This window comes from Tachypleus tridentatus, chromosome 10 (assembly GCF_004210375.1).
Source record: "Tachypleus tridentatus isolate NWPU-2018 chromosome 10, ASM421037v1, whole genome shotgun sequence".
NCBI lineage: Eukaryota > Metazoa > Arthropoda > Merostomata > Xiphosura > Limulidae > Tachypleus > Tachypleus tridentatus.
Genome location: NC_134834.1, coordinates 151,701,324 through 151,729,144, shown reverse-complemented (window position 1 = coordinate 151,729,144; position 27,821 = coordinate 151,701,324). Strand labels below are relative to the sequence as shown.

The 27,821-nt window shown below is 31.7% G+C and overlaps 1 protein-coding gene across 1 annotated transcript in view; it reads left to right on the top strand.

Moving 5' to 3' along the window:
- Positions 1-24,613, top strand: part of LOC143230644 (delta-1-pyrroline-5-carboxylate dehydrogenase, mitochondrial-like) — a 29,160-nt gene extending 4,547 nt beyond the window's left edge. The window contains exons 3-14 of the mRNA XM_076464516.1: positions 6,120-6,167; positions 6,591-6,746; positions 8,705-8,785; positions 9,420-9,494; positions 11,168-11,242; positions 12,164-12,351; positions 12,862-12,935; positions 18,572-18,720; positions 19,010-19,188; positions 19,811-19,999; positions 22,858-22,976; positions 23,907-24,613. Coding sequence (XP_076320631.1) covers positions 6,120-6,167; positions 6,591-6,746; positions 8,705-8,785; positions 9,420-9,494; positions 11,168-11,242; positions 12,164-12,351; positions 12,862-12,935; positions 18,572-18,720; positions 19,010-19,188; positions 19,811-19,999; positions 22,858-22,976; positions 23,907-24,022 — 1,449 coding nt within the window. The 3' untranslated portion in view covers positions 24,023-24,613. The remainder of the gene's footprint in view (positions 1-6,119; positions 6,168-6,590; positions 6,747-8,704; positions 8,786-9,419; positions 9,495-11,167; positions 11,243-12,163; positions 12,352-12,861; positions 12,936-18,571; positions 18,721-19,009; positions 19,189-19,810; positions 20,000-22,857; positions 22,977-23,906) is intronic.
- Positions 24,614-27,821: the final 3,208 nt, after the last annotated feature.

Here is a 27,821-nt window from a genome sequence, read left to right as displayed (position 1 = left end):
ACAGTAGTAGATAGACTCTCACATAGTACAATAAATTATTTTAATAAAAATTGGAGAAAAAATAAACTAGTGAGCGAACTTGACAGGTATTGTTTACATGATGGTAATAGACCTAAGCACCTTTCCCCAGTGAATATATATTTTCTAAATAAAAATAAATAAATAAAATAATAATAAAGCGCCACCTATTAACTAGACTCCACATTAGTTTAGAGATTAATTACAAAACAATTTTTTAATGTTTTCTAGTTAATATCTAACTGATGAAAGTACAAATAATCTATAAAACTATAAGAGAAATGTTTTATTTGCACCAATTGTACGTATAGATCATGCATGGATATTGCCCTGAAAGGGGCCTGAGTAAATGCGGGTTACTCTGGCCCTCGTATATATATATATATATATATATATATATACGCTTGACAGTTGAAAAACCAAAACCTGTAGGAAGAGGTTAACGAAACCTGACAATCCTGGGTAGACAAACATTAATACCCAAATATCCATACAGAGAGAGAGAGCTAATTCAGTTAATCAGTTTAGTTTTGGTTAGAGAGACAAACAGATTTAGTGTGTTTGTTCACATGCGATTCAGTAAGCGAGTTCGTTATCAATCAATAAGTAATGAAATTCTTGAACATTATTTGCGAGTTAGGCATTTATTAGTCTCCGAATTTCTGTTGAAACTTGTTTATGAAGTTGGGCCTACCAGTGGACATAGCCTTTAATAAACTTTATTATTTGTTCGTTTGTTTGTTTGTAATTTCGCGCAAAGAAAAAATTGTAGAAAATTAAGAGATGAGAAATGGAAATTTAGAAGGAATTAAATACACAATACTTAAAAATGGATTACAACCAAATAAATCTGAGTGAAGAAAAGATCCACGAATCTGTTGGAGATGTACAAGGAATTACAACAAAAATATTATTGAAGTACAAGACTGATGTAAGAACAAAACCAAAGAGGTAAAACAAAAATGGAAAATGAAATGGCAACTTTATAGATTATACCGGCATCTGCCTAAACATGGAATTGAAGAAACTATTTGATCTATACAAAGGAAACTGCAAGATCTGTGTGGACTATTCCAGCTATGTCACTACCGATTCCATTTACAGGATTAAAATGACACACAAAAGGAAGTATCTAAAGCATGGTTCTAGGAGCTGAGCACAAGGGAAAGATGCTTTAGTCAAATTTGTGGAAGATTTGGAAAGGCTTGCTCAATTATCTTACCCAAATGCTCCAAGAAAATGATGAATTTATTGGCATTTCAACAATTCATAGATGCCATAAGAGATGAGGATATGTGAATTAGCTGAAGCAAAGTAGGATTGTATACCTTCAAAGAAAGTTCTTCAGTTCATGATGGAACTAGAATCCATTGAAATTATAGATAAATAACTAACATCAGCATCTGTAATTTAGTGGATCATCAAATCTATTATTGAAACTTCAATTCCCTTGATACTTGTATAGCCAAGAAGGCAACTAGTTACACATAATGGATCAAGTAAATTATGAGATCACATGTGTATTAAAGGGCCTAATGCCAAGAACTGCAAATTAAAAAACCTATATGGAACAAAAACAACTTTTAAAGGATGCCAAAAAGAAAGAGAACCGTTAATACTGTGAGAAACGTGTCTATTAAAGGAGAGATTATGAAGGACCAATGGCTGATAATGAGCCAGGATACAATACCATAAAATGAGTCTCCAAGCTCAACCAGATCAAAGGATCAACAAAGAGCTGATGAACAGACATAAAAAAACAAGAATTAGCTGGACATACGGAGCTGAGTCCAGCTGGACACACTCCACCTGCCATAAATAAGATAAGAAGTTCATTATATGAAGAAATAAGTCTGCAAATGTATGGATTTTGTTGGGAAATATGTTGAGTAATAGTTATTCTATGTCAACAACTGTTTAATCCAATTTTGGAATAACAAACAGGAAACTGTTTCCAAACATAATGAAAGGTGATGGACCATTGCAAAAATTAAGTGGAAAAGGAAAGTTGGAAGCCTTCTTTATAGTGGGAAGCTTCTCAGTAGCACATACATAAGGGCCCGACATGGCCAGGTGGGTTAAGGCGTTCGACATATAATCTGAGGGTTGTGGGTTCGAATTCCGGTCGCACCAACACTGCTCGCCCTTTCAGCCGTGGGGGCGTTACAATGTGTCGATCAAGCCCACTATTCATTGGTAAAAAAGTAGCCCAAGAGTTGGCAGTGGGTGGTGATGACTAGCTGCCTTTCCTCTAGTCTTACACTGCTAAATTAGGGATGGCTATCGCAGATAACACTCGTGTAGCTTTGTACGAAATTTAAAAACAAAACAAAACAAACATACATAAGAGCAAATACATTGACAGAATGTGAATAGTGGGTTACACAGATTTATAGGTGCAAGATTAGGCCTACTTCAAGTAAATTTATAGATTATAAATGGGTGATTTCTGTCCACTGCAACACAATCACTACACCAGAGGTTGAACTTCCTGTGACAATAAGAAGAACAGTCATAGAACTATCAAAAAGTGAAATATTCATATCTGGATTTATTAGGAATAAATTTATATCTGGTGAGTAGAATAAAACCAAACACTTCAGCATATTTTAGGAGATTTGTTGCAAGAATTTTTGTGGATCTGAGAAACACGTATATCATCATTAGAACTAGGAATGCAACAAACAATAAAATTCAATTCATGTCTACAGGTGGCATTGCAAGATGTGAAGCTGTGTAGAAATTCAGTAGTAATCACCCTTGAACCAAGATGTGTGAAGACTGATGTCAAACTTTCATATAAAGAACCTTACCAACTAACTTAAAAGAGGTTTATGGCCTGAGCTGTTGAAGTCTTGCTACTAATGAATATCATAGAATATGTAACATGCTCATGGAATGTAAAGACACTTTCTACACAAAACTTCATGGTGATGGCTGAATTATTTAAATATTTCATAATATTGATACTGGACATTGTACTCATCTATTTCAATGAAATTTCCCCAAAGGAAGACCTCACAAAGCACTTGCATTGGTTGAATAATCATTACTTTATCTGAATTTCAATTATTGCAAATTGTACCATTAGTAGGTGAATACATAATCATAAGAGAAAGACAGTGCCTACACTCTTATCTTAGATCGAATCTTTTTAGATCTGACCAAGACCATAGAACTTGTATGAGATTATGCTCTTGTTAACACATGTTGTAAAATCAGTTTCTAAAATAGCTTGCCCTCTACTCAGATTACTTGAAAACAAATGTTTGTACACTGCTTATTGTGAACAACCAATACACAAATAAAAGAAAGAATTAACTATAACTTCTGTGCTACCATACCCAACTAATGAAGATTAATTCATCATAAGTACGATATGGAAAATTATACAATAAAGTATTGTACAAACCAGAAGGATTAACAAAGAATACAAACATTGCAAAAAGAGAGAAGCAAGAGATAGTCAAGATGACAAAAAGTACTGTGACATTCACAAGTGATATTAAACAGAACTAATGTGGTATAGCACTCAACTGAAAGATGTTCAGGTAAAAGACATGAGGCTGAAACCAGTTATTGAATGGATCAAGATGCAGGAAAACCTGCGACAAATGGCCATTTCCTATGAGCTTAACACAAACATGCCTTGGGTACAATAGAATTTGCTATATTTACAAGAGGACTTATGCTTGAAATAGGATTTAATGCCTATAACCAATACATCTCCAGTCTCTACATTTCAAAGTACTCTATAATCTCTACAACCTTTAACATTTGGCACATAAGTGCTAAGATGACACTACAGGGAGTATAGTTTCTTTTGTTCTGAATTTAATACAAAACAACCCAAGGGCTACCTGAGCTAGCTGTCCTAATATAGCAGCAAAAGACTAAAGGGAAGGTAGCTATTCAACATCACCTACCACAAATACATGGGATACTCTTTTACCAATGAGTAGTGGGATCGACAGTTGCTTACAATGTCCCCAAGGCTGAAAGGGTGAGCATATTTGGTGATGAGGATTTCGATCTTTGACCTGCACATTGCAAGTTGAATGTCCTGACCACCAAGAGGAAGGATGATTACAACAGTATGTTAACTATGTTAATGTTCTTGGTTGTCTATCATTGTTGTGATGGACTTTATCTAATGACCAGAACCATATTCTTATCCTAACAAACTCATCAGTGGGAACTTCTTTCAGAATTTATTTATCCACTTATCCATTCTACAATAGTGAAAAATCAAGTACTTTCAAATGAATTATCTATTACTGGACAAACATCAGAAAACATTATCAAGGTCTTCCAACACTACTTACAAGCTAGCTAATGGTAGTACACAAAACAGCACACCATCATCAATGAGATTCAGAGAGAACTTAAAACATGCCATTCTAGTCATCATCTAAAGAGTATCAGTCAGCAGAGTCACACACACAGAGACTAATGAACACTATTCTTGTTACACTCTGGAAAGGCTTAAATTAACTAGTAATAAATCACAAATTTACTATGATGATAATACTGGTATAGTGGTGTATCACCCTCACCCTAACAGAGAGTGAAGCTGTTGATAGAAATATAGAGCTTTGAAAAGAATTAATGATGGGATTTTTAAAAAAATCTAGAGAACAAATAGTCCAAGCTGGTTTACTCTGATTCTATTTAAAAGTACATTAGTTAGAAAATAACCAAAGGAATACATCAGAGAAGAATTTCCTTGAATCTCCTGAGAAATTCAGGGTTCATTTCAAGACTACTTCCAAAAGGTCACCAAGGATACAGCCATCAGTGGATTCATTTGACCTAGACAGAATACCCTTAGTGATGTGACAGCAAATTGTAATAAGGGACAAGAGGCAATTCCATCTGCATACCATGAACTTCTAAGAGAAAATTCTCAAAGATACTTGGGGAATGTACAGTTTAGCCATGGTAGAATAAAATATCAGAAGTTTTGTTTTGTTAGTTGTAAGCAATAACTTGATTTTAAGCATAAAGTACCATTTTATTTGTGCATTAGGAATGTTCAAGGAACAATCCAGGAAGGGGGAATTACTGTGGATTAAGTTAATATAATTTTATGTTTATTTCACTAAAGGGAGTTTTAAGTAGTAATTGGTGAAATCTAGAAAATTCATGAGACTGTAATGGACCTCTATGGAATTCATGAGATTGTAGTGGACATCTGTGGAATTCATGACACTGTAGTGCACCTCTGTGGAATTCATGAGTCTGTAGTAGACCTCTGTGGAAGTCACGAGACTGTAGTAGACCTCTGTGGAAGTCATGAGACTGTAGTAGACCTCTGTGGAAGTCATGAGACTGTAGTAGACCTCTGTGGAATTCATGAGACTGTAATGGACCTCTGTGGAATTCATGAGACTGTAATGGACCTCTGTGGAATTCATGAGACTGTATTAGACCTCTGTAGAAGTCATGAGACTGTAGTAGACCTCTGTAGAAGTCATAAAACTGTAGCAGACCTCTGTAGAATTTTTACCTTCGTATACAAATCCAGACTAGGTGAGTTAAATCAGTTCACTGTCAATGAGCGAGTTAAACAGTGGGAGTTAGTGACTCTGTGATTTATTTAGTGAGTTACGCAAAGTGAGTCATCATATTTGTTATTGACTGATTTACAAGGAAGCGACATGAGAGTTGGGCATGCATTAGTTTGAGTATTTCTTTACCAAATTATTCTCTCACCAACAGAACATGTTACAACACATATATTGAATACAGTTCAATTCCCACAATGATCTTAAAACCCCTCAATCAGATCTCTCTTCTTGAACTGAATGTAATATTTGACCTACTTTTAAGTAATACATTTCTTTAGTTTCTACAATAGGAATTGTAGTGATGGTTCCATTTTCCTCTGAAATTAGTGAAAACTGAGAAAAGAGAAGTATGGATGCAACAGTCAATGACGTATGAATGTTATCAGCTAGTAAGTACTAGTGTAATAATTAATGAAGTAAGCATGTAACAGTTCATAAAATACAAGTATAACATTTAATGCACAACTGAGTATATCTGCCATTCAACTAGAAACAGAAAATTCTGATAATTGCAATTGTTGTATTTTTCAGCCATTTGATCACTCCAAGAAGATAGCAAAATATTACGGGGCAACTTCAGTAAGTTCATAAAACTTGTTTTAGAAATTATAAACATACTTAAATAGTTTTCTTTAGATTAATTTAAATAGCAGTGTACAGTTGATAGAACAGTTCTCCATTGGAATGTACTTTTATCTTAAGTACATGAAGGTTACGTCCATATTCCTCAAGGACATATTACGTACTCATGTGAACTTAAGGGTGACAAGCACAAGTAAATTATATAGTTTTTGGACTTAACTAAAACTGTTTTAATGTATGAAAATAGTATTTAATAAAGGAGTTGAAGTTAAGGCAAAAAGTATACAGAGACAAGAGGCAGAAATTTAAGATACAAAACTGGCTAACTGAACAGATTTTAATATACTGTCACTCAATACTTCTGTGAATCATGGCTCACTAAGTTAGTATGACATTACACTATACATATTCTACATATAGGATATTGTTCAAAAAGCAATTGATTCAAGTATTGAAGCAAGAAAAGAATGGGAAGCACGACCAATATCGGAGAGGATTTCTATTCTGCTGAAGGCAGCTGACCTTGTGAGTGGCAAGTATCGCATGGATTTGAATGCAACAACGATGCTAGGGCAGGTAAGTCATCAGCTAACATACATAAACTTGCATAAAATTTAAGAGTCCATCTAACCCATCCTATCCCTTTAACTAAACATTAAAAAAAGCTCAGTCATCCTTTATTATTCAAATATTTATCAAAGCTTTCCTTAAATTTACTGTCCTCACAACATAAAGCTGTCATTGGTGAGGATGATTCTGATCCTGTCAAAATTATTTATATTAGTAATCATAGTCCTACCATTGTTACTGTTGAAAACAATAATGTACATACAGTGTTAACTTTCCTTTCTCAAGCAAAAATCATTTCTGAGATCTTCTAGTAGCCCTCCCCTGAACCATTTCCAAAAATCAAAATTCTATCTGAGGTCAGGAGCCCAACACTGAACATAATTGTTCAAAGCAGACTAACTAGGGACCTACACAATGATGTTGTAACCTATTTAGATTCGTATTCAACATTTCTATAGATATAACCTAAAACCTATTTACCATGCCATTTGTAAGAGACTGATCAAACAGAACACACACATGGGTCTTTTTTCCGTAACACTTTTAAAGGTTTTTCTGATTAATATTATAATTGTAATATCACACATGAATTACCTTGCATTTATTATAATTAAAAGTATTTTGTCATTTATTTATTTAACTCACTAAGTGTTCTAAATCTTTTTGTATATCAGTAGCATCATCCACAACCAACAATACTCAAGACCTTTATATTATTAGCAATTTTAGGAAATTTATCGACAATTCCTCTGTTTATGTGGTTGATATAAACAGAGATGTCCTAACACTGAACCCTGACATGTGACATTAATCCAGTTCTGACTAAACTCCATTCATTAAAATACTTTACTTTCTTTCCTTCAGAGAGTGTTCATCTAATTTATCCTTCACAAATCAACAAATATAACGATTTTTACACAAGCTTTTTTGGTGAATGTGTCAAATGCTTGCTGAAAATCCAAATACGCAATATCTACACTTGTACCATTATCAATATAAACAATAACCTCTTAAAAAATTCTCAAAAAAACAGTAATGTGAAATTTTTCACAACTGAAATCCTACAATATTCAAAACTTTGTTGAATTATTTTATAAAGTATCTTATATCAAACTTTCCTCACAATTGATGTAAGACTAATGGGTCTATAATTACTGGAAAAATTTGTATTACTTCTCTGGAAAAGAGGAATGACATCAGCCAACTTCTAATCCTCTGATACCTGCCCACTCTTCAGTGATGTATAAAAAATAGAAGCACTTGAACCTTTTCAAAAACATCTGGTAAATATTACTGGGTTAAGAAGTTTTATCATTCTTTGTTTCTTAACCAGCTCATAACTAATGTGATCTTTTTGTTAAACATTGTTTTCATTGAAGAAGTGGTTAGGTTGGGGAAGGTTGCTTAAACCTTCATTAGTAAAAAATAGTAGTTGTAACAAATGCGCTCCATTTAGCCATTTTTAATAGCAAAGAAAATAAATGCAGATGTACACTGGCTAGTATTAAGATATAAAAGTGCTTCTGTCTTAAAAATGGTGAGAGTTTAGGAAAGATGACTTGCCACCTGGAATCTAAGATTTTCATGAAACCATGATTATGATATTAAATCCTACATCCTGGTGGATGTTAAAGTGAGTAGCAAGCAGCCTGCTAACAAAAGGAAGAAGGAGGGACAAATAATGCTAACCTCTTGTCAATCTATCAGTTCATATGGGTTCTTATCCTACACTATATCATAGTACATGCATACGAGTTAACCTAGCTTTATGTTATATTGTATTGTGTATGAGTTACTCTAGCCCAACTGGAAATATCTAGCAGATATTACCATTTTCCCTTCCACAGACCCATCCCCAAATTCTGCTAGACAGGATCTGTAATTTTGAAAAGAGCTGCTGGGTTGATTCTTAGAATATTTAAATGTAAAAATAATTTTTTTATGGTATTTATAATATGTTTTAGGGTAAAACTGTAATTCAAGCAGAAATTGATGCTGCTGCAGAACTTGCTGATTTCTTCAGGTTCAATGCATACTTTGCAAAGGTAAGTAACATGTTCAACTAATAGTTATTATGTAGGTTAACATGTTCTTCTGATAGTTATTATGTAGGTTAATACATTCTACTCATAGTTATTATGTAGGTTAACATGTTCTGCCAATAGTTATTATGTATGTTAACAAATATTAAAGTTTTGAATCCCATAATCTGTGACAGGTGACCAAAAACTTGTTTTTTTAAAATTATATTTAAAATAAATAAAATTGATATATTAAAATTGGCATATATATGATAGCTCATGTTTAGTGGGTAAAAAATTCCATGTTGAGCCAAATTATAGATAATAGGTATATCTGGTTAACCACAGGTTCAATATAAATGAAACATATCTGTGATTTTTGTTAATGATATACCCAACAATTAACATAAATTAACTACATTACATATGAATTATAATCAACGGATACTTTATGATCATATTACTACAGAGTCTATTATTTATTTTCATGTAGGTCATTTCTATTGTGGAATTTTTGTATACACAAGTTTTTTGTACATGTACTTTCTGTTTAAAGTTTCAGTTTATAATCACATGTAGTTTAGGTATTACTGAGAGTGTTATAGCTATTGTTAATTTGCAACAATATTCTAACCCTTGGATAATTTCATTTCTTTAGGAGCTAACAAAATATCAGCCACTATCTCCTTCTCCTACCATATCAAAGAATACTTTCAGACACAGAGGAATTGAGGTAATAGGACAGTTAAGTGTATCTGTGTAAAGCACACCCTATAAATGTCTTTGGGAGATTTAGAAAAACAATAATTTAGTATCTTTTTCACTGATAAAAACACATTGAAACTTCTCTCCAACTCATAGAAGAAACATGTTCCCAAAGAGGTACTTACTGGCTAATCCACACATTGAAATATTGAAACTTCTCTCCAACTCATAGAAGAAACATGTTCCCAAAGAGGTACTTACTGGCTAATCCACACATTGAAATCTTGCAACAAATAAACATTACACCACATTATCCTGTAAACGTACATTTATTTTCTTATTTTGACTGAATCTTCCTAAATGTTTCAACAAATAAATGTAACTACTTCTGATCTACATGTATTATTATAACTTACCTTGTAAGGATGGATGCAGTAAGACCAGGACACAGAAAAAGATGACACTAATGAGATTGTGAAACTCTAAAATAAAAAGTAACTATCATATACCATAAAAGGAAATTGAAACAGTATATCTCTGATTATTCATGTTAATTTTCAAGTGAATGTGATGAAATTGTTTCATAAATTAATATATTATAAAAGAATGATTATTATCACAATTACAATGTCTATACATCATTAAGCTTACATTATTGTCCACAAGTTCTACCTTTCCCCATATGACATTCTCTATTTGCTATTGAACTCAAGTAAATACTTCATATATCTTTTAGGAATTATTATTCCATCATAGTTATTATCCAAATTATTACAATTAATTATCACACACAATTAATATTCAGTCCAACATATCTGTACAGTTCATACTATACCATACATAGTGTTCAGTCCAAGTTATCTGTGCAGTACATACTATACCCTACATAGTGTTTAATGTGAGTGAATGTTATAGAAGTATGATTCTTTGCTTTATCCAAGTAATAATTATTTTATGTGGTAGATAAGGGCTGTTTCTAGTTAAACTGTTAGATTTAGATAGTTTAACTAGTATGAGTGTTAAATTTAATTATTTCTAGAGGCAACAGTTTATCACAGGTTCATTTACAAATCATACTTTGTGCAGTTCAGCAGTTATGAATTAGTGATTATTATAGTATTGTGTTGTGTTACTGAGACCTTCTAAATTTTTTCCTTGTTTTATTTGAGTATCATTCTATCATAATATTTTGTATAACATGGAACATTAAAAGTCCATGTTGGGGTATAAATATGTATCCAAATATATCTAGACTGTGTGATTATAGGTTTAGTCATAAATAGAATATAGTGACAGTTTCTAAATTCAAATTATTATGGAAAGTACTGTAATAACAAGAATGGAGAAATATAATTTTTCTTATCAATTGTATTTCAAAATAAATGAACCAGTTTGTGTGGACTTTGTTGAAAAGGAGACAATTAATTAATCACTGGATATAACTGTGACATCCAACAATGTAAAGAACATTTGTATATACTTTTGACTTATTTTTAATATATTATTTTTTAAAAAATGTACTATGTGCTGTTTGTTTATTGTTGAAATGTGTTGAGAAGTTACAGACACTTAATTAAAGAATCCAGCCCGTATCAAAATAAAGCCTGATATTCTGTCTGCCAGACTTTTTTATAGGTTTCTTTATTTGGTTTAAGAAAAATTTTAGGTCACTTTAAGAAATTAGGCTGTTCTTTTGTCTAGGGATTTGTGGTTGCAGTGTCACCTTTTAACTTCACAGCTATCGGGGGAAACCTTTCTACCAATCCTACACTAATGGTTTGTACTAACTGCTTTAATATGAATATTTTTATTGTTAGACATTTTGGTATTCTTACATTAGACACTGCTGTCTCATACATCTGAAATATATTGTTAAAGTGAGACATTATTTAAATTAATTTTTTTCTTAAATTAGACATTGCTGTTTCATACATCTGAAATATATTGTTAAAGTGAGATTTTATTGTTTCAAGTAATTTTAAAGCATTCTTAAAGTAGATAATACGGTCACAAAATCTGAGGATATCTTATATTAGATGCCACTGTGTATATTTTAACAATACTTTTAAACTATTGTTAAAATTGACACTACAGTTTCTTACTGCTTGAAAATATTGATAAAATACATACTACAGTTTCACACAGTTTAAAAAAAAACAGCTACTGAAACTTTGGTAAATTTTTATCAATATAATCATTGTAAAATTATGTAACAATAAATAAATAATATAAATAATAATCGAATTTTAGTAAATAATTCCACATGGAAAACTCAAACACATTTAATTCTACCAAATATCACAGATAGAGAGATCATTTATTTGTAGTGACTCTAAAATTGTGTCAGCATAAGGGTTATCATTACAAATGACTCTCACCGAGGAAACTAATCCACACTGGATAAGTATAGTTCATGTTAGAAATAATGCATGTTGTTTTGAGTATACTTAATCATTGAGTTAACATGAGCTGTATCTTTTGATGCCAGTTAAACTTACTCTTATACATTCAATGGACTGTTATTCAAAATACTTTGTACCAAACAAAACATACCAATTTGTTCATCTATAGTTTTAAAGTATGTAATTGTAGTTAGTAAAGTAACTGTACTTGATATGTTAGACTTAATTTTTAATTTGACATGTTCTTCCATCTACTGACTTAAAAGTTAACAGTGTTACTAATATATATGTGTAGGGAAATGTTGTGGTCTGGAAACCATCAAGTACATCTGTTTTATCCAATTACATCACCTACCAGCTGTTGAGAGAAGCTGGTTTTCCTCCTGGAGTTATAAACTTTGTGACTGCCAATGGACCCATCTTTGGTGATACCATATGTTCATCCCCGCAGTTAGCTGGGATTAACTTTACTGGAAGTGTGGGGTAAATTGTTATACATTCTTGTTTTATACATTTCTTTGAGGTAAGGAAATGTTCAAGACTTTAAAAAAATAGAAGAATGAAAAAACTGTGTGTTTCAGAACTGATGAGAAAGAATTTTTTTATTTTGTTTCTGAGTTTATTACTGAAATTTGAAAAACGTTTGAACTGTTTTCAGTTAATGCAAGAGTCTATTCTAACTGAAAGTTCAATATGTTCTATAAGGTTTCAAAACTTTTGTAGCTCTGGTACAATAACGAATTGACTCATTACAAGTATTACTTATAGGTAGGTAAGCAGATAAACTATATATTTAAGGGTTACTTACTATTTTGAGCATATAAACATTTTCAACACTGAGAGATCACAACAGATAATGCTCCTATAGCTCTGATAAGTGATACAAAGTTTTGTCCAGGTAGATGTAATATTGTGTTTTAATCTATAATCTGAATTTCTTTATGTAGAAAAGCCTGTCATCCATTTGAAGTTTGCTTTTAATATTTGTTGTAGCACATTCCAGCATTTATGGAAACAAACAGCCCAAAACCTGGAAAAGTATCACAACTTTCCTCGATTTATTGGTGGTAAGTTCACAGAATGTAAAAGATTGTTGTGTTTTTTAAACTTCTGAAGACTAGATACATTGATCTTGTATTCAACTAAAGAATTCAGTTGACAGGTGAAGATTACCTTCAGAAAAAAACACTAACGTACAGAAATTGTGTTAACAAAACTTTCTCAATTTTAATAAGCATTAGTGGGTGGCTCAAGGTATTACCTGCTACAATATGAAGTTCAACTGATACATAATTATTGTTAACACAACTTCTTACAAACAAGATGGTTGTCTTAACTTTATCTTCTTATATTATCACTAGTTCTCTCCTGTTAACATACCATTACATATAAGATATAAGAGTAGTTTCTTTAAATTTCTTTGCTGGTACTATCCATATAGATGCCATCATTCTAAAAATAAGCCAGGGGCTTCACACTAATTAGGGGCCCCAACCTATGACTATAAATGTATTACATGGAGAGGTTCTCTCTCGAAAGGGCCTTCACATGTTCAAAAGCCCAGGGCCAAAAAAAAATACTTGCTGACAAATTAAGGAGTTATACAAAAATATATTGTTTTTATTTATTTATTTCAAAATGTTTTATTTACCTTAAAGTGTAGTGATCAGTCATAATTCCTGTATGTTATTTGTTATTATAGCATCATAAAATACATAAAGAAAACATAAATGTTTTTCAGACTTAGACAAATAATATACTCATTACTGGAATTAAAGTATATTTAATACATCATTCAAAAGTCTTTTCATAAGAAAAGATTACAATAATTAACATGTTGTCTTGTAGCTACATAAATTGTTTACCTTTACCTACACTGATAAACATGTTCTCTTGTGGCTAAACAAACTAGTTAACATTACCTACACTGATTAACATGTTGTCTTGTGGCTATACAAACAGGTTTAGATTACTTAGACTGATTAACTTGTTGTCTTGTCACTACACAAACAGGTTTAGATTACCTACACTGATTAACATGTTGTCTTATGGCTACACAAACAAGTTTAGATTACCTACACTGATTAACATATTGCCTTATGACTATACAAAAAGGTTTAGATTACTTACACTGATTAACATGTTGTCTTATGGCTACACAAACTAGTTAACATTACCTACACTGATTAACATGTTGTCTTGTGGCTATACAAACAGGTTTAGGTTACTTAGACTGATTAACTTGTTGTCTTGTCACTACACAAACAGGTTTAGAGAATCTACACTGATTAACATGTTGCCTTATGGCTAAAAAACAGGTTTAGATTACCTACACTTATTAATATGTTGTCTTGTCACTACACAAACTAATTAACATTACCTACACTGATTAATATGTTGTCTTGTAGCTATGCAAACAAGTATAGAGTATCTACACTGATTAACATGTTGTCTTGTGGTTACACAAACAGGTTTAGAGAATCTACACTGCTTAACATGTTGTCTTGTGGCTACACAAATTAGTTAACATTACCTACATTGATTAACATGTTGTCTTGTGGCTACACAAACAGGTTTAGATTACCTACACTGATTAACATGTTGTCTTGTGGCTACACAAACAGGTTTAGATTACCTACACTGATTAACATGTTGTCTTGTGGCTACACAAACAGGTTTAGATTACCTACACTGATTAACATGTTGCCTTATGACTACACAAAAAGGTTTAGATTACCTACACTGATTAACATGTTGTCTTATGACTACATAAACAAGTTAACATTACCTACACTGATTAATATGTTGTCGTATGGCTACACAAACAGGTTTAGATTGCCTACACTGATTAACATGTTGTCTTGTAGCTACACGTTTAGAGAATCTACACTGATTAACATGTTGTCTTATGGCTCCACAAAAAGGTTTAGATTATCTACACTGATTAACGTATTGTCTTGTGTCTACATAAATAGGTTTAGATTACCTACACTGATTAAAATGCTGCCTTATGACCACACAAACAGGTTTAGATTACCTACACTGATTAACATCTTGTCTTATGGCTACACAAACTGTTTAACATTACCTACACTGATTAATGTGTTGTCTTGTGTCTACATAAACAGGTTTAATTTATTTACACTAATTAACATGTTGTCTTGTGGCTACACAAAAAGGTTTAGAGCATCTACACTGATTAACATGTTGTCTTGTGGCTACACAAACAGGTTTAGATTACCTACACTGATTAACATGTTGTCTTGTGGCTACACAAACAGGTTTAGATTACCTACACTGATTAACATGTTGCCTTATGACTACACAAAAAGGTTTAGATTACCTACACTGATTAACATGTTGTCTTATGACTACATAAACAAGTTAACATTACCTACACTGATTAATATGTTGTCGTATGGCTACACAAACAGGTTTAGATTGCCTACACTGATTAACATGTTGTCTTGTAGCTACACGTTTAGAGAATCTACACTGATTAACATGTTGTCTTATGGCTCCACAAAAAGGTTTAGATTATCTACACTGATTAACGTATTGTCTTGTGTCTACATAAATAGGTTTAGATTACCTACACTGATTAAAATGCTGCCTTATGACCACACAAACAGGTTTAGATTACCTACACTGATTAACATCTTGTCTTATGGCTACACAAACTGTTTAACATTACCTACACTGATTAATGTGTTGTCTTGTGTCTACATAAACAGGTTTAATTTATTTACACTAATTAACATGTTGTCTTGTGGCTACACAAAAAGGTTTAGAGCATCTACACTGATTAACATGTTGTCTTGTGGCTACACAAACAGGTTTAGATTACCTACACTGATTAACATGTTGTCTTGTGGCTACACAAACAGGTTTAGATTACCTACACTGATTAACATGTTGCCTTATGACTACACAAAAAGGTTTAGATTACCTACACTGATTAACATGTTGTCTTATGACTACATAAACAAGTTAACATTACCTACACTGATTAATATGTTGTCGTATGGCTACACAAACAGGTTTAGATTGCCTACACTGATTAACATGTTGTCTTGTAGCTACACGTTTAGAGAATCTACACTGATTAACATGTTGTCTTATGGCTCCACAAAAAGGTTTAGATTATCTACACTGATTAACGTATTGTCTTGTGTCTACATAAATAGGTTTAGATTACCTACACTGATTAAAATGCTGCCTTATGACCACACAAACAGGTTTAGATTACCTACACTGATTAACATCTTGTCTTATGGCTACACAAACTGTTTAACATTACCTACACTGATTAATGTGTTGTCTTGTGTCTACATAAACAGGTTTAATTTATTTACACTAATTAACATGTTGTCTTGTGGCTACACAAAAAGGTTTAGAGCATCTACACTGATTAACATGTTGTCTTGTGGCTACACAAACAGGTTTAGATTACCTACACTGATTAACATGTTGTCTTGTGGCTACACAAACAGGCTTAGAGAACCTACACTGATTAACATGTTGTCTTGTGGCTACATACACAAACAGGTTTAGAGAACCTACACTGATTAACATGTTGTCTTGTGGCTACATACACATACATGTTTAGAGTATCTACACTGATTAACTCTTCCTTTACACACAAAGGGTGCATGTCATAATGTTTTGAATAGGGATTTTCAAAATCTAATTAAACAATTTTATCATTTGTTTATATCAATAAAACTGCCATCACATCAGAATTTATAATTCAAAATTTAATAATATATATAGCCAATAAAATGAACACATTCCAAGCTTAATAAATCTTATAGTTGTTTGTAGTTGGCTTAAAGGGAACCCAGGAGTTTTACTGCAAATGTTAACATCTGTTGATTAAGTGATTGGTCTGAATATAACTGGTATTTTTTAAACCTAAGTATCACAAACATTTCCTTTTGTTACCTTAGACAATTATTATTGCAACCATTGTACCATAAATAAATTATCTCCCACAGTGTTCTCAGAGCTAAGATTAACATAAACTGTGTAGGAACGTTTAGTAATTCCACCAAATGAGCTGATTTGCCATCAAAAGAGTCATATTATAGTGTCACCTAAATACTCTAATGACAGGAATGACAATTCCTGTTTATATTTCAGCTGCTAAAGGTAAAATAAACATGGAAAATAGATGTGAAAAGATTAGAAATAGAAACTCTCAGGTAGTGTCTTTTAAACTTCATGGTCAATACTATAAAGAAACAACAGTACTACTCATTTTATACCACATTTTTTTTGCCTCTGAAAGTTTTATGGTGGTTACAGGGTTGGTCAAAAATGACCAAATGCATATAAATTTAGGATGGAGAATGTAACAGATAAAATATAAAAGTTTCTCTGAAAACAATAATTTGACATTTATTTAGGAGGTTTTAGATATTATGCAAATGAAATTTGAAATTTTCAGACATGAAAGTATTTTTTATGTTAACATAAAAACTCACTTTGACTTAGAGCAGTCATTATTCTGACTCCTATATTCACAGATAATTTTTTCTTAATAATTCTCAATTAAACAATTCTTATTTGTGCATCTACAAAAGACATATAATGTTTACTCACAGCTTGAAAAAATTGACGAAGATATACAAAACGTATTGAAACTTACACAATGGAAACTTCAACAATCACTTAGGGTTACAAGGTTGGTGTAAACTACAGAGTCTGTACAAGGAGAGTTAACATGTTGTCTAAACATGAGTAGATTATTTTCATGGATTTTTGTAGATTCTAACAATACAGGGTGTTCCAAAATTAATATATTAAAAATAAACTATTTTATTATTTGAGACAACAAAACAAAACATCTTCTGAAAACATGTAAGTTTTATAAAACAAAATGTCTTCTGAAGACATGCAAGTTTTATAAAACAAAACATCTTCTGAAGACGTGAGTTTTATAAAACAAAACATCTTCTGAAGACATGTAAGTTTTATAAAACAAAACGTCTTCTGAAGACATGCAAGTTTTATTGAAGTTAATTATTATTGTTATTAGTTATATAATTTTTCTATATTATCTATGTATATGTTTTATTGCAGCTTTTGGAACTGACCTTGTTTCTGAGTTAAATTACAATACCAAAAGAAATCCCTGAAGTTCTCCCATGGACATTTATTTTTTAGGTTTTTTGAAAACAGAGGTCCATCATAAGAGATCACAAAGTCTTAAAAACTGAAACTTCATATCAACGTTGTTCTGATGTTGTATTTTCCATTCCTACAGCTGTATTGGAAAATGTGTTATCAGAATTTGGAAACAAATGTTCCTTGACTTCTTTTTTGGTATATTAATTTTGGGACACCATGTATTATCTATCACTACTCGGAATATATCTTTCACTAATAGAGATTTGATCATTTCAGTTTTTTCATATTAAAAAGTTACACCAAACTGATGACAAAAGTTATTAAATGTTTAACAAGATGTTGGTAGAGGACTAGGGCTGCTACCATAACACACAATATTTGCAAAAATTTCCTCTTTCATGAGACATCCAGAAAAACTCTTATCATTTAAACAATATTTCTTTCAATGTTCTAGCTGCTGTATGCATATCAAGGAGATTTTTATGTAGTGAGAAAGAGGGATTATTGTTTTTTGTGTATGATAATAAGATTGGATGATGACATAAATATTATACATCTTCATGTATTTCAGAATGTGGTGGAAAGAATTCTCATTTTATCCATCCAAGTGCTCATATCCAGTCTGTGGTGAATGGCACTATAAGGTCAGCATTTGAATTTGGAGGACAGAAATGCTCAGCATGTTCCAGAATGTATGTTCCAGAGTCCATTTGGCCTCAGGTAACAGAAGTAGACAATAATAAGTAACGCATCGTTCCAGAGTCTATTTGGCCTCAGGTAACAGAAGTAGATCATAATATATAACACACTGTTCCCAAGTCCATTTGGCATTGGATAGTATTAGCATACCATAATAAATTACACATTGTTCCATACTCTATTTGAACTCAAGTAACAGAAGTAGACAATAATAAGTTACACATTGTAATAATCAATAATTTCACTTTCTTTCTAAATTAATTTCCAGCAAGTTCAAGTTTAAATACCTCTCCAATTTCATCTCCTCCAGATAAAAGAAGGATTATTAGAGACTAGGAAAAAGCTAAAGCTGGGATCACCTCTAGAATATGACTCATTTCTGTCTGCCGTTATTGACGAGAAAGCTTTCAACAGAATCAAGAGCTACATCGACTATGCTAAATCTTCTTCCAACATGGAGATCCTAGATGGAGGAAACTGTGATAGCAGGTATCTTCCATTAAATTTCACATCTTTAGATAGGTCAGGATTTTACAATGTGTAGAAACTACAGTGTTTGAAATGGCAATGGAAAAGTTGAAGTCAATTTTGATATTTAATTTTCGTGTATCTTTTCGGTGTTAAGATCTAAATATTTGATATATTTACTATGTATAAATGTAGTTTATTTATTTATTGTTGAAAACTTTTTATATATTTTGAAAAATGTTTTTCTTCTTGATTAATTGATTAATTAAATTTGGTAGACTGTCATTTCTTATTGTCAGAAGTGGAATTTTTAACCATTGTTTTACTTCATGACCAGTTTAACACATATGTATTAAACTAAAATTTTTCCTACTGTTGTTATCACATATTGTAGACTGGTTCTCTAGCATGTTACAGTCATATGGATACTTAAATCTTGATTTTAAGAAAAGAATATTACATACAGCCTACCATTGTTATCACCCATTGTAAACTATTTCTACAGCATATTACACTCATATGGATACTTAATTTTTGATTTTAAGAAAATGATATTACATAGAGCCTACTCTTGTTATCATGTATTCTAAACTGGTTCTTTAGCATGTTACAGTCATATGGATACTTAATTCTTGTTTTCAAGGACAGGATATTATGTAGAGCCTACTGTTGTTATAACTAAAGACCCTGAAGATAGGATCATGAAAGAGGAGATTTTTGGACCTGTGCTTACAGTGTTTGTGTATCCAGACAAGAAAATAGAGGAAGCTCTGAGACTAACTTGTGAGACAGCACCTTTTGGACTTGCTGGATCCATCTTTGCTTCAGATGAGTCAGTAATTTCCTGAATGTATAAATATATCAAGTTAAAAAGTGACCATAACTACAATCAAGTTAGTGAAATATAACTGTTACTTTGGGTTTAGCTGCTAAAATAGTTTATCAGTATGTATTTCGCACAGTTCAAAATCCAAGCATGCATAACTATCTGTAAACTACAACATATCTGAGAATACATCAATTCTGTTATTACAAAATTATACAATATGTAACTAAATATAACCAACAATACTGCTGAAAATTGTTCATTATTAAACACAGTATGTATCACATAAGTAATTATTAAAAATACAAGTTATTAAATATAACAAAGGTTACATAACTAAATATAAACAACACTGCTGAAAGTTGTTCATTATTAAACACAGAATGTAGCACATAAGTTATTATTAAAAATACAAGTTATTAAATATAACAAAGATTACATAACTAAATATAAACAACACTGCTGAAAGTTGTTCATTATTAAACACAGTATGTAGCACATGAGTAATTATTAAAAATACAAGTTATTAAATATAACAAAGATTACATAACTAAATATAAACAACACTGCTGAAAGTTGTTCATTATTAAACACAGAATGTAGCACATAAGTTATTATAAAAATAAAAATTATTAAATATAACAAAGGTTACATAACTAAATATAAACAACACTGCTGAAAATTGTTCATTATTAAACACAGTATGTAGCACATAAGTAATTATTAAAAATACAAGTTATTAAATATAACAAAGGTTACATAACTAAATATAAACAACACTGCTGAAAGTTGTTCATTATTAAACACAGAATGTAGCACATAAGTAATTATTAAAAATACAAATTATTAAATATAACAAAGGTTACATAACTAAATATAAACAACACTGCTGAAAGTTGTTCATTATTAAACACAGTATGTAGCACATAAGTAATTATTAACAACAGTACATCTTTTAAAGTTATTAATGCAGTATTATGTTAAGGAAGAAGTATTTAAGTATTATAGATATTAATTTTAAGTATTTTATGTAAAGTACTGATTACAAAGTATTGTTTCTCATATACACTGTAAAGTGCTGTAAGCCACATACATTTTTGGATGTTGTGATCTATGTGCACTGTAGAGTGTTGTAGACTCTGAAAAACATAGAGTATTGTGGTCTAAGTACACCATACAATATAGTTGTTCATGTTATTTTTTTCTAGACACCCATCATCATTCACATAAGAAGTCTGTAAGTGGTTTTCACTTTTACATATTTTTATAGTACGTAATATTATAAATGTTAAATTTTCATATAAATAATTAATTTTATTTTTTCACACCTACACTGTGCAACTTCCACAAAAACTTCATCTTTACTTTAAACAATGTCATGGACTGATAAACTTTCAAAATAAAATGGTAGTTCACTATCTCTCAAATACTGACACCCTAGGGCCTAGACCATAATCTAATAGATATTCAATATGTATATCTGAACAGCTGGTATGGGTATTAACAGTTTTACTAGGCTAACTTGAAGGTGACTTAGGAAGGTCAAAACATTGTTCTCTCCTTATCAGTAAAAGTGTTAATACCCATACCAACCATTCTGAGATGCATTTTTATTTCAAGTGGTTTTTTTTTTGTCATCAAGATATTCAATATGATTCTGTTTGGTTACTACGCCATAGTCTAATAAATAATACGGCTTTGGTTGTTCATTATTCCACAGTCTAATGAATAATACAACTTTAGTTTCCTGTTAGACCATAGTTTAATTGATATTATGGCTTTGGTTATTCATTATTCCATAGTCTGATGGATAATATGGCTTTAGTTTTCTATTAGACCATAGTTTAACTGATATTATGGCTTTGGTAGTTGATGAGATCATGACTAATAGAGAACACAAAACTGGTTGTTCACTAGACAGTGGTCTCATGGATAACATACTTTTGGTTGTTCACTGGACAGTGGTATAATGGATAACATAGTTCTGATTGTTCACTAGACAATGGTTAAATGGATAATATGCATCTAGTTGTTCATTACACAGTGGTCTCAGGGATAACATACTTCTGATTGTTCACTAGGCAGTGGTCTTATGGATGGATAATAAACTTCTGGTTGTTTACCAGACAGTGGTGTGTGTGTGTTTTTCTTAAAACAAAGCCGCATTGGGCCATCTGCTGAGCCTACAGAGGGGAATCGAACCCCTGATTTTAGTGTAGTAAATCTGTAGATTTACCACTGTACTAGCAGGCAGCAAGACAGTGGTCTAATGGATAATATACATAAGGTTGTTCATATGTGAATAACATGAACTGTAAATAGAAAGTGCTGTTATGCTTACCAATGGCTATTTTTACATATTTCATAGTTAATCTCATTAAGTAGATACTTTTGTTCTTCTGGTCAAATCTTTAAAGTTGTTCTCTAACATAAACACTTGTTTAGCCCTCATCAGGATAAAGTTCTGAACATTTTATTCACTTTGATTAGTAATTTTACTGTTGTCGATCATGTGCACAAGAATGAAAAAAAAATACTCCATGTGATGTGAAACTGTATTAACAGTGGATTTTATCCTTAGAAACAATAATAAGAAATACTGAACTCTGTATTATATCATGTTTAAAGTTCCCTGTCAAGAATTTCTGGATTTTTGTTGATGGTATGACAAGTACCACGTTTGTGTTAATGGTGTAATGAGTACTACCTTTGTGTTAATAGTGTAATGAGTACCACCTCTGTGTTGATGGTGTAATAAATACCACCTTTGTGTTGATGGTGTAGTAAGTACCACCTTTGTGTTGATGGTGTAATATGTACTACCTTTGTATCAATGATATAATTAGTATAACATTTCCTTCCAGGAAGTTTATTTCAGAAGCTACAGAACTGTTGAAGATGTCAGCTGGTAATTTTTACATCAATGATAAGAGTACTGGTTCAGTTGTAGGACAGCAGCCATTTGGTGGAGGCAGAATTTCAGGTAGGTCAGAGAAAACCACTGAAAATAGTTGGTTCATAACACTATGGCTACAACTAGATGCTTGTTATTGTAAAAGAAAGTTTGAAAGTTCAATAAGAAATTGTGTTTCAAACTTTAAAACTTTTGGTATATCTTGTAGATGTTGTCTGTGTACATGAAGTTGCTAACTAATATGTAATATGCTTTACAGCTGCAGTCTGTGTGTGTGTGAAGGTGTTAACTCATGGGTGGTATATATTGTAGATGTCTGTGTACATGAAGTCATTAACTAATATGTAATATACTTTACATCTGCAGTCTGTGTGTGTGTGAAGATGTTAACTCATGGGTGGTATATATTGTAGATGTCTGTGTACATGAAATCACTAATATGTAATATACTTTACATCTGCAGTCTGTGTGTGAAGGTATTAACTCATGGGTGATATATCTTGTCTGTGTGTGAAGTCAGTGACTAATATGTAGTACATTTTATACCCTTGGTCTGTGTGTACAAATTTGCCAACTAGAAAATATTATATCTTACAGCTGGAAATGTATCTATGTTGGTTATAACATACACCAGTGTTTGATATAGCTTTAAGATGTTGGTACGTTGGTTGTAACATACACCAGTGTCCGACATAGGTTGGAGATGTAGTAATATTGGTTATAACATACACTAGTGTCTGATGTAGCTTAGAGATGTGGTGATGTCAATTATAACACACCAGTATTTAATATAGCTTGAAGATATGGTCATGTTAGTTACAAAGTACACTTGAGTATGATCCATCTTACAAATGTGGTCATGTGCTATGATGTTCATCAGGAACCTAATTATGTTGTATTTTAGAGCTATTATATAACTACTGTTATGTTTTATGTTATATGGTGAATGTTAGTGTTATATACCTAGTTTTAGTCAGCAACTGTCTGTTTATTTTCTAGGTACAAATGACAAGGCTGGAGGTCCTCACTGCCTTCTACGTTGGACTTCTCCACAAGTTGTAAAAGAAACGTTCAAACCTCTAACAGAGTGGGACTATCCTTATATGAGAAACTAGAATGTATCTCAAATATTCTGTGAAGAATAACAAGTTGTTCCTTATTGAACTTGAGCTTTACCAAAAATTAATATTACACTAATTTCTGTTGCATTCTCAAGCCATAACCATTCATAAGTGTGTTTAGGTAAAATGTAAAGGTAAATATTAGTTGTGGTCAATTTATGCATAAGCTTTGCTACTAAAAACAACAGGTTTACCATTTCTGCAGCAAATAGATGAAAAAATAATAAAAAACAATATAACTGGTATTTAAAATAGACCAAGAATCATGAAGTAAAAGCTTCTTTCAATATGAAACATACAACATTGTAGCACACTGAAAGTTTTGTTTAGCTCTGTTATTATTTTTACTGTACAGTTTCTGGTGATGTATCACACGTTTTCTAACTTTGTGCTAATACTTCATTATCTACAAACTTACATTTCATTATTATTTCATGGTGCAAGATTTCTGTTTTTTGTTACATCAAAAGTTCTGTTTAACATACATCTTTGATGCTGACAGAAACTGTATAGTTTTTAGTGTTAACTGTTGTTTGCTTTACAATGTTTTATTGATAGCAATAAAAGCAAGTAATAGTCTGAAAAGTATTGTTGTGAAGACTGTTTACTACCAAATGTTTAGTCTTTATGGTGATATAATATTGTTATAAAGACTGTTTACTACCATTGTTCAGTTTTTATAGTGATTTACCTATTGTTGTAAAGACTGTTCACTACCATTGCTCAGTTTTTACAGTGATATATATTAGCTTTGCGTGCATAAGGTGCCCATGGTGCTCTTCAACAATTGAGTGATATTGTACATATTCTTTGGGAGACTGAAGGACTAAGAGAAGATATAACTTTGAGTTAAAGGACACAAGTTTAAAACAATTAAAAATTCCATGTTTTTATCGTTTGTTTTTGTTTACATTTTAAACATCTGTAGTCTCAGATACAATTGGAGAATTGCTTTAGATAATGTTGAGCGATGTTAAAAGTGTAGGCTTAAAAAGCACTGATGTATTTCAGAAATCTGTTGCCTTCTTCATCTTAATTACTATGATGTTCTGGATTTATGAATTTTTTTTTTTCCATTTATTCTTTGTTCCATTAAGGAGGAACATAAACTAACAAAACACTTATTATTTTCTTCAATTGCATGACATTTGGTTTTAAACTGACCAGCAGCTTTTACATGGTAATTTATGAATCACATTCAACTTATTTGAAGCTTCAATAAGGTTGTTGACAAGGTTTAATAATTTCTTTTTTTTTTGTTTTTTTTATTGAGGTTACATGCAATCTCACATTTTCAAAGATCTTTTCGATAACATATCATTATTAAAATTTCACATTACTTAATCTACACTCTTGTTGTTTTTAAAGGTTTCAATTTTTACTCAATGCAACATAACTAGTTTTTGTTTTTTATGCTCGTTTCACATGTACATCAGATACAATTACTTAATTTTGATGCTACCTATGATTACTTCATGGCAATAAACTAATGATATTCTAAGACTGTATAACATGTTTACTGCTACAATTCTATAACATCAGCACTTCATGGCAAGAAGCTAATGATACCCTAGGATGGAGATAACATGTTTTCTGTTGTGTTTATAGAGCATTACAACTTGAGAGTAACAAAATAATAACATTCTAGGACAGATGTAACATGTTCTATAACATGTTTACAGAACATTACAGGTTTGTAGTAACAAATTAATGAAATTCTAGGACAGAGATAACATGTTCTCTGATGTGTTTGTAGAACATTACAACTTGATAGTAACAAACTAATAATATTCTAGGACAGAGATAACGTGTCCTCTATTTTGCATTTACAACACTAGAACTTTCTGTTAATGAAGTAGTGAAATTGTAAGTTTTGTTCAGTATTGGTTGGGTTTTTATAAGAATAATATAAAACTTTTTTTTATTATCTGAAATATTTCCATACAGAGCACAATACTCAACAGTTTTCTGCAAATGCCAGTATATAAGGATAAGAAGTTTACTAATATGTATAGTATTACATATACTGTATGTAATACAGTACCACAGTGTATTACATACACTCTCACTTTACCAACAAACTATGTTCAATAGGTAAAGTGAATTAATGGTAGCTCACACTTCTCAATAACTTACAGAAAATGGACCATTTAGATTTGACATCAGACTTATCATTGTGTGAGAGTGAATCAAAAGTTGTTGGAAACATGTAGATTGTTGTGAAACTAGTTAACAGTGGTATGTTGTTATGGAAACTGTACCTGTAATAGTTGAACACAAAAATGTTGCATAACAGTAAAAAAAAAAGTGTTGTTAAGGAAATTGAATCTATCTAATGTGTTTAGCTAGACATCAACGAGTTGTGTAATAGGATAGTGGTGTACTGTTATGGAAATACTGTACCTGTCTACTGTGTTTAAATAGAGATAACAAAATGTTGTATTAAAGGTTAACCAAGGTGTGCTGTTATGAAAATGGTGTAACTTTCTACTGTGTTTAGATATGAATATCAAAGCATTGTGCAGTGGGTTAACCAAGGTGTTCTGTTATGGAAATACTTTACCTGTTTACTGTGTTAGATATGGCCATCATATGAATGTCATATGTTTCTCTTAGTATTACTCTCTCACTCATTAATGTTATAAGCTTCTTGTAGTTTTACCTTCTCACTCATTCCATTAATGTCATAAGTTTCTCTTAGTTTTACCCTCTCACTCATAACATTAAATGTCATATGTTTCTCTTAGTTTTACCCTCTCACTCATAACATTAAATGTCATAAGTTTCTCTTAGTTTTACCCTCTCACTCATTCCATTAATGTCATAAGTTTCTCTTAGTTTTACCCTCTCACTCATTCCATTAATGTCATATGTTTCTCTTAGTTTTACCCTCTCACTCATTCCATTAATGTCATAAGTTTCTCTTAGTTTTACCCTCTCACTCATTCCATTAATGTCATAAGTTTCTCTTAGTTTTACCCTCTCACTCATTCCATTAATGTCATAAGTTTCATTCTTAAGTTTTACCCCCTCTCACTCATTCCATTAATGTCATAAGTTTCTCTTAGTTTTACCCTCTCACTCATTCCATTAATGTCATAAGTTTATCTTAGTTTTACCCTCTCACTCATTCCATTAATGTCATAAGTTTCTCTTAGTTTTACCCTCTCACTCATTCCATTAATGTCATAAGTTTCTCTTAGTTTTACCCTCTCACTCATTCCATTAATGTCATAAGTTTGTTGTACTTTTACCTTCTCACTCATTACATTAATGTCCCAAGTTTCTTGTAGTTTTACCTTCTCACTCATTATATTATTGTCATAAGTTTCATGTAGTTTTACCTTCTCACTCATTACACTAATGTTACAGGTTACAGGTTGTTGTTGTTTTTTTATCCTCACCTTCACAATTGCGCTGGGCAAGTCATTTCTCATAGTTTCTTCTTGTTTTCCAACTATCTGAATTTATGTCTTTCATGAGAGTGTCATGTGCTTTATCGACCTCTTTCTACCATGGTTTCCTCTATCTTACCGGGACTTAAGTTCTTTTAGTGGTGCTGAGAAGGGCAGGTATAACCTTAGCCTCTTCTTTCCACATTCATGGGTGTTACTGGTAATTTTATTATTAGCACTGTCAAATATTAAACGAACATAAATGAGGATATTGCTTTCACATTTTTTATACTAATTTAAAACCATTATCACTATTAGAGACACGTGGCTTCCTTCACTCTCCTTGAAACGCATTTGATTCTATAATGAGTTCTGTACTCTCGTTTTCAAGTTTTCAA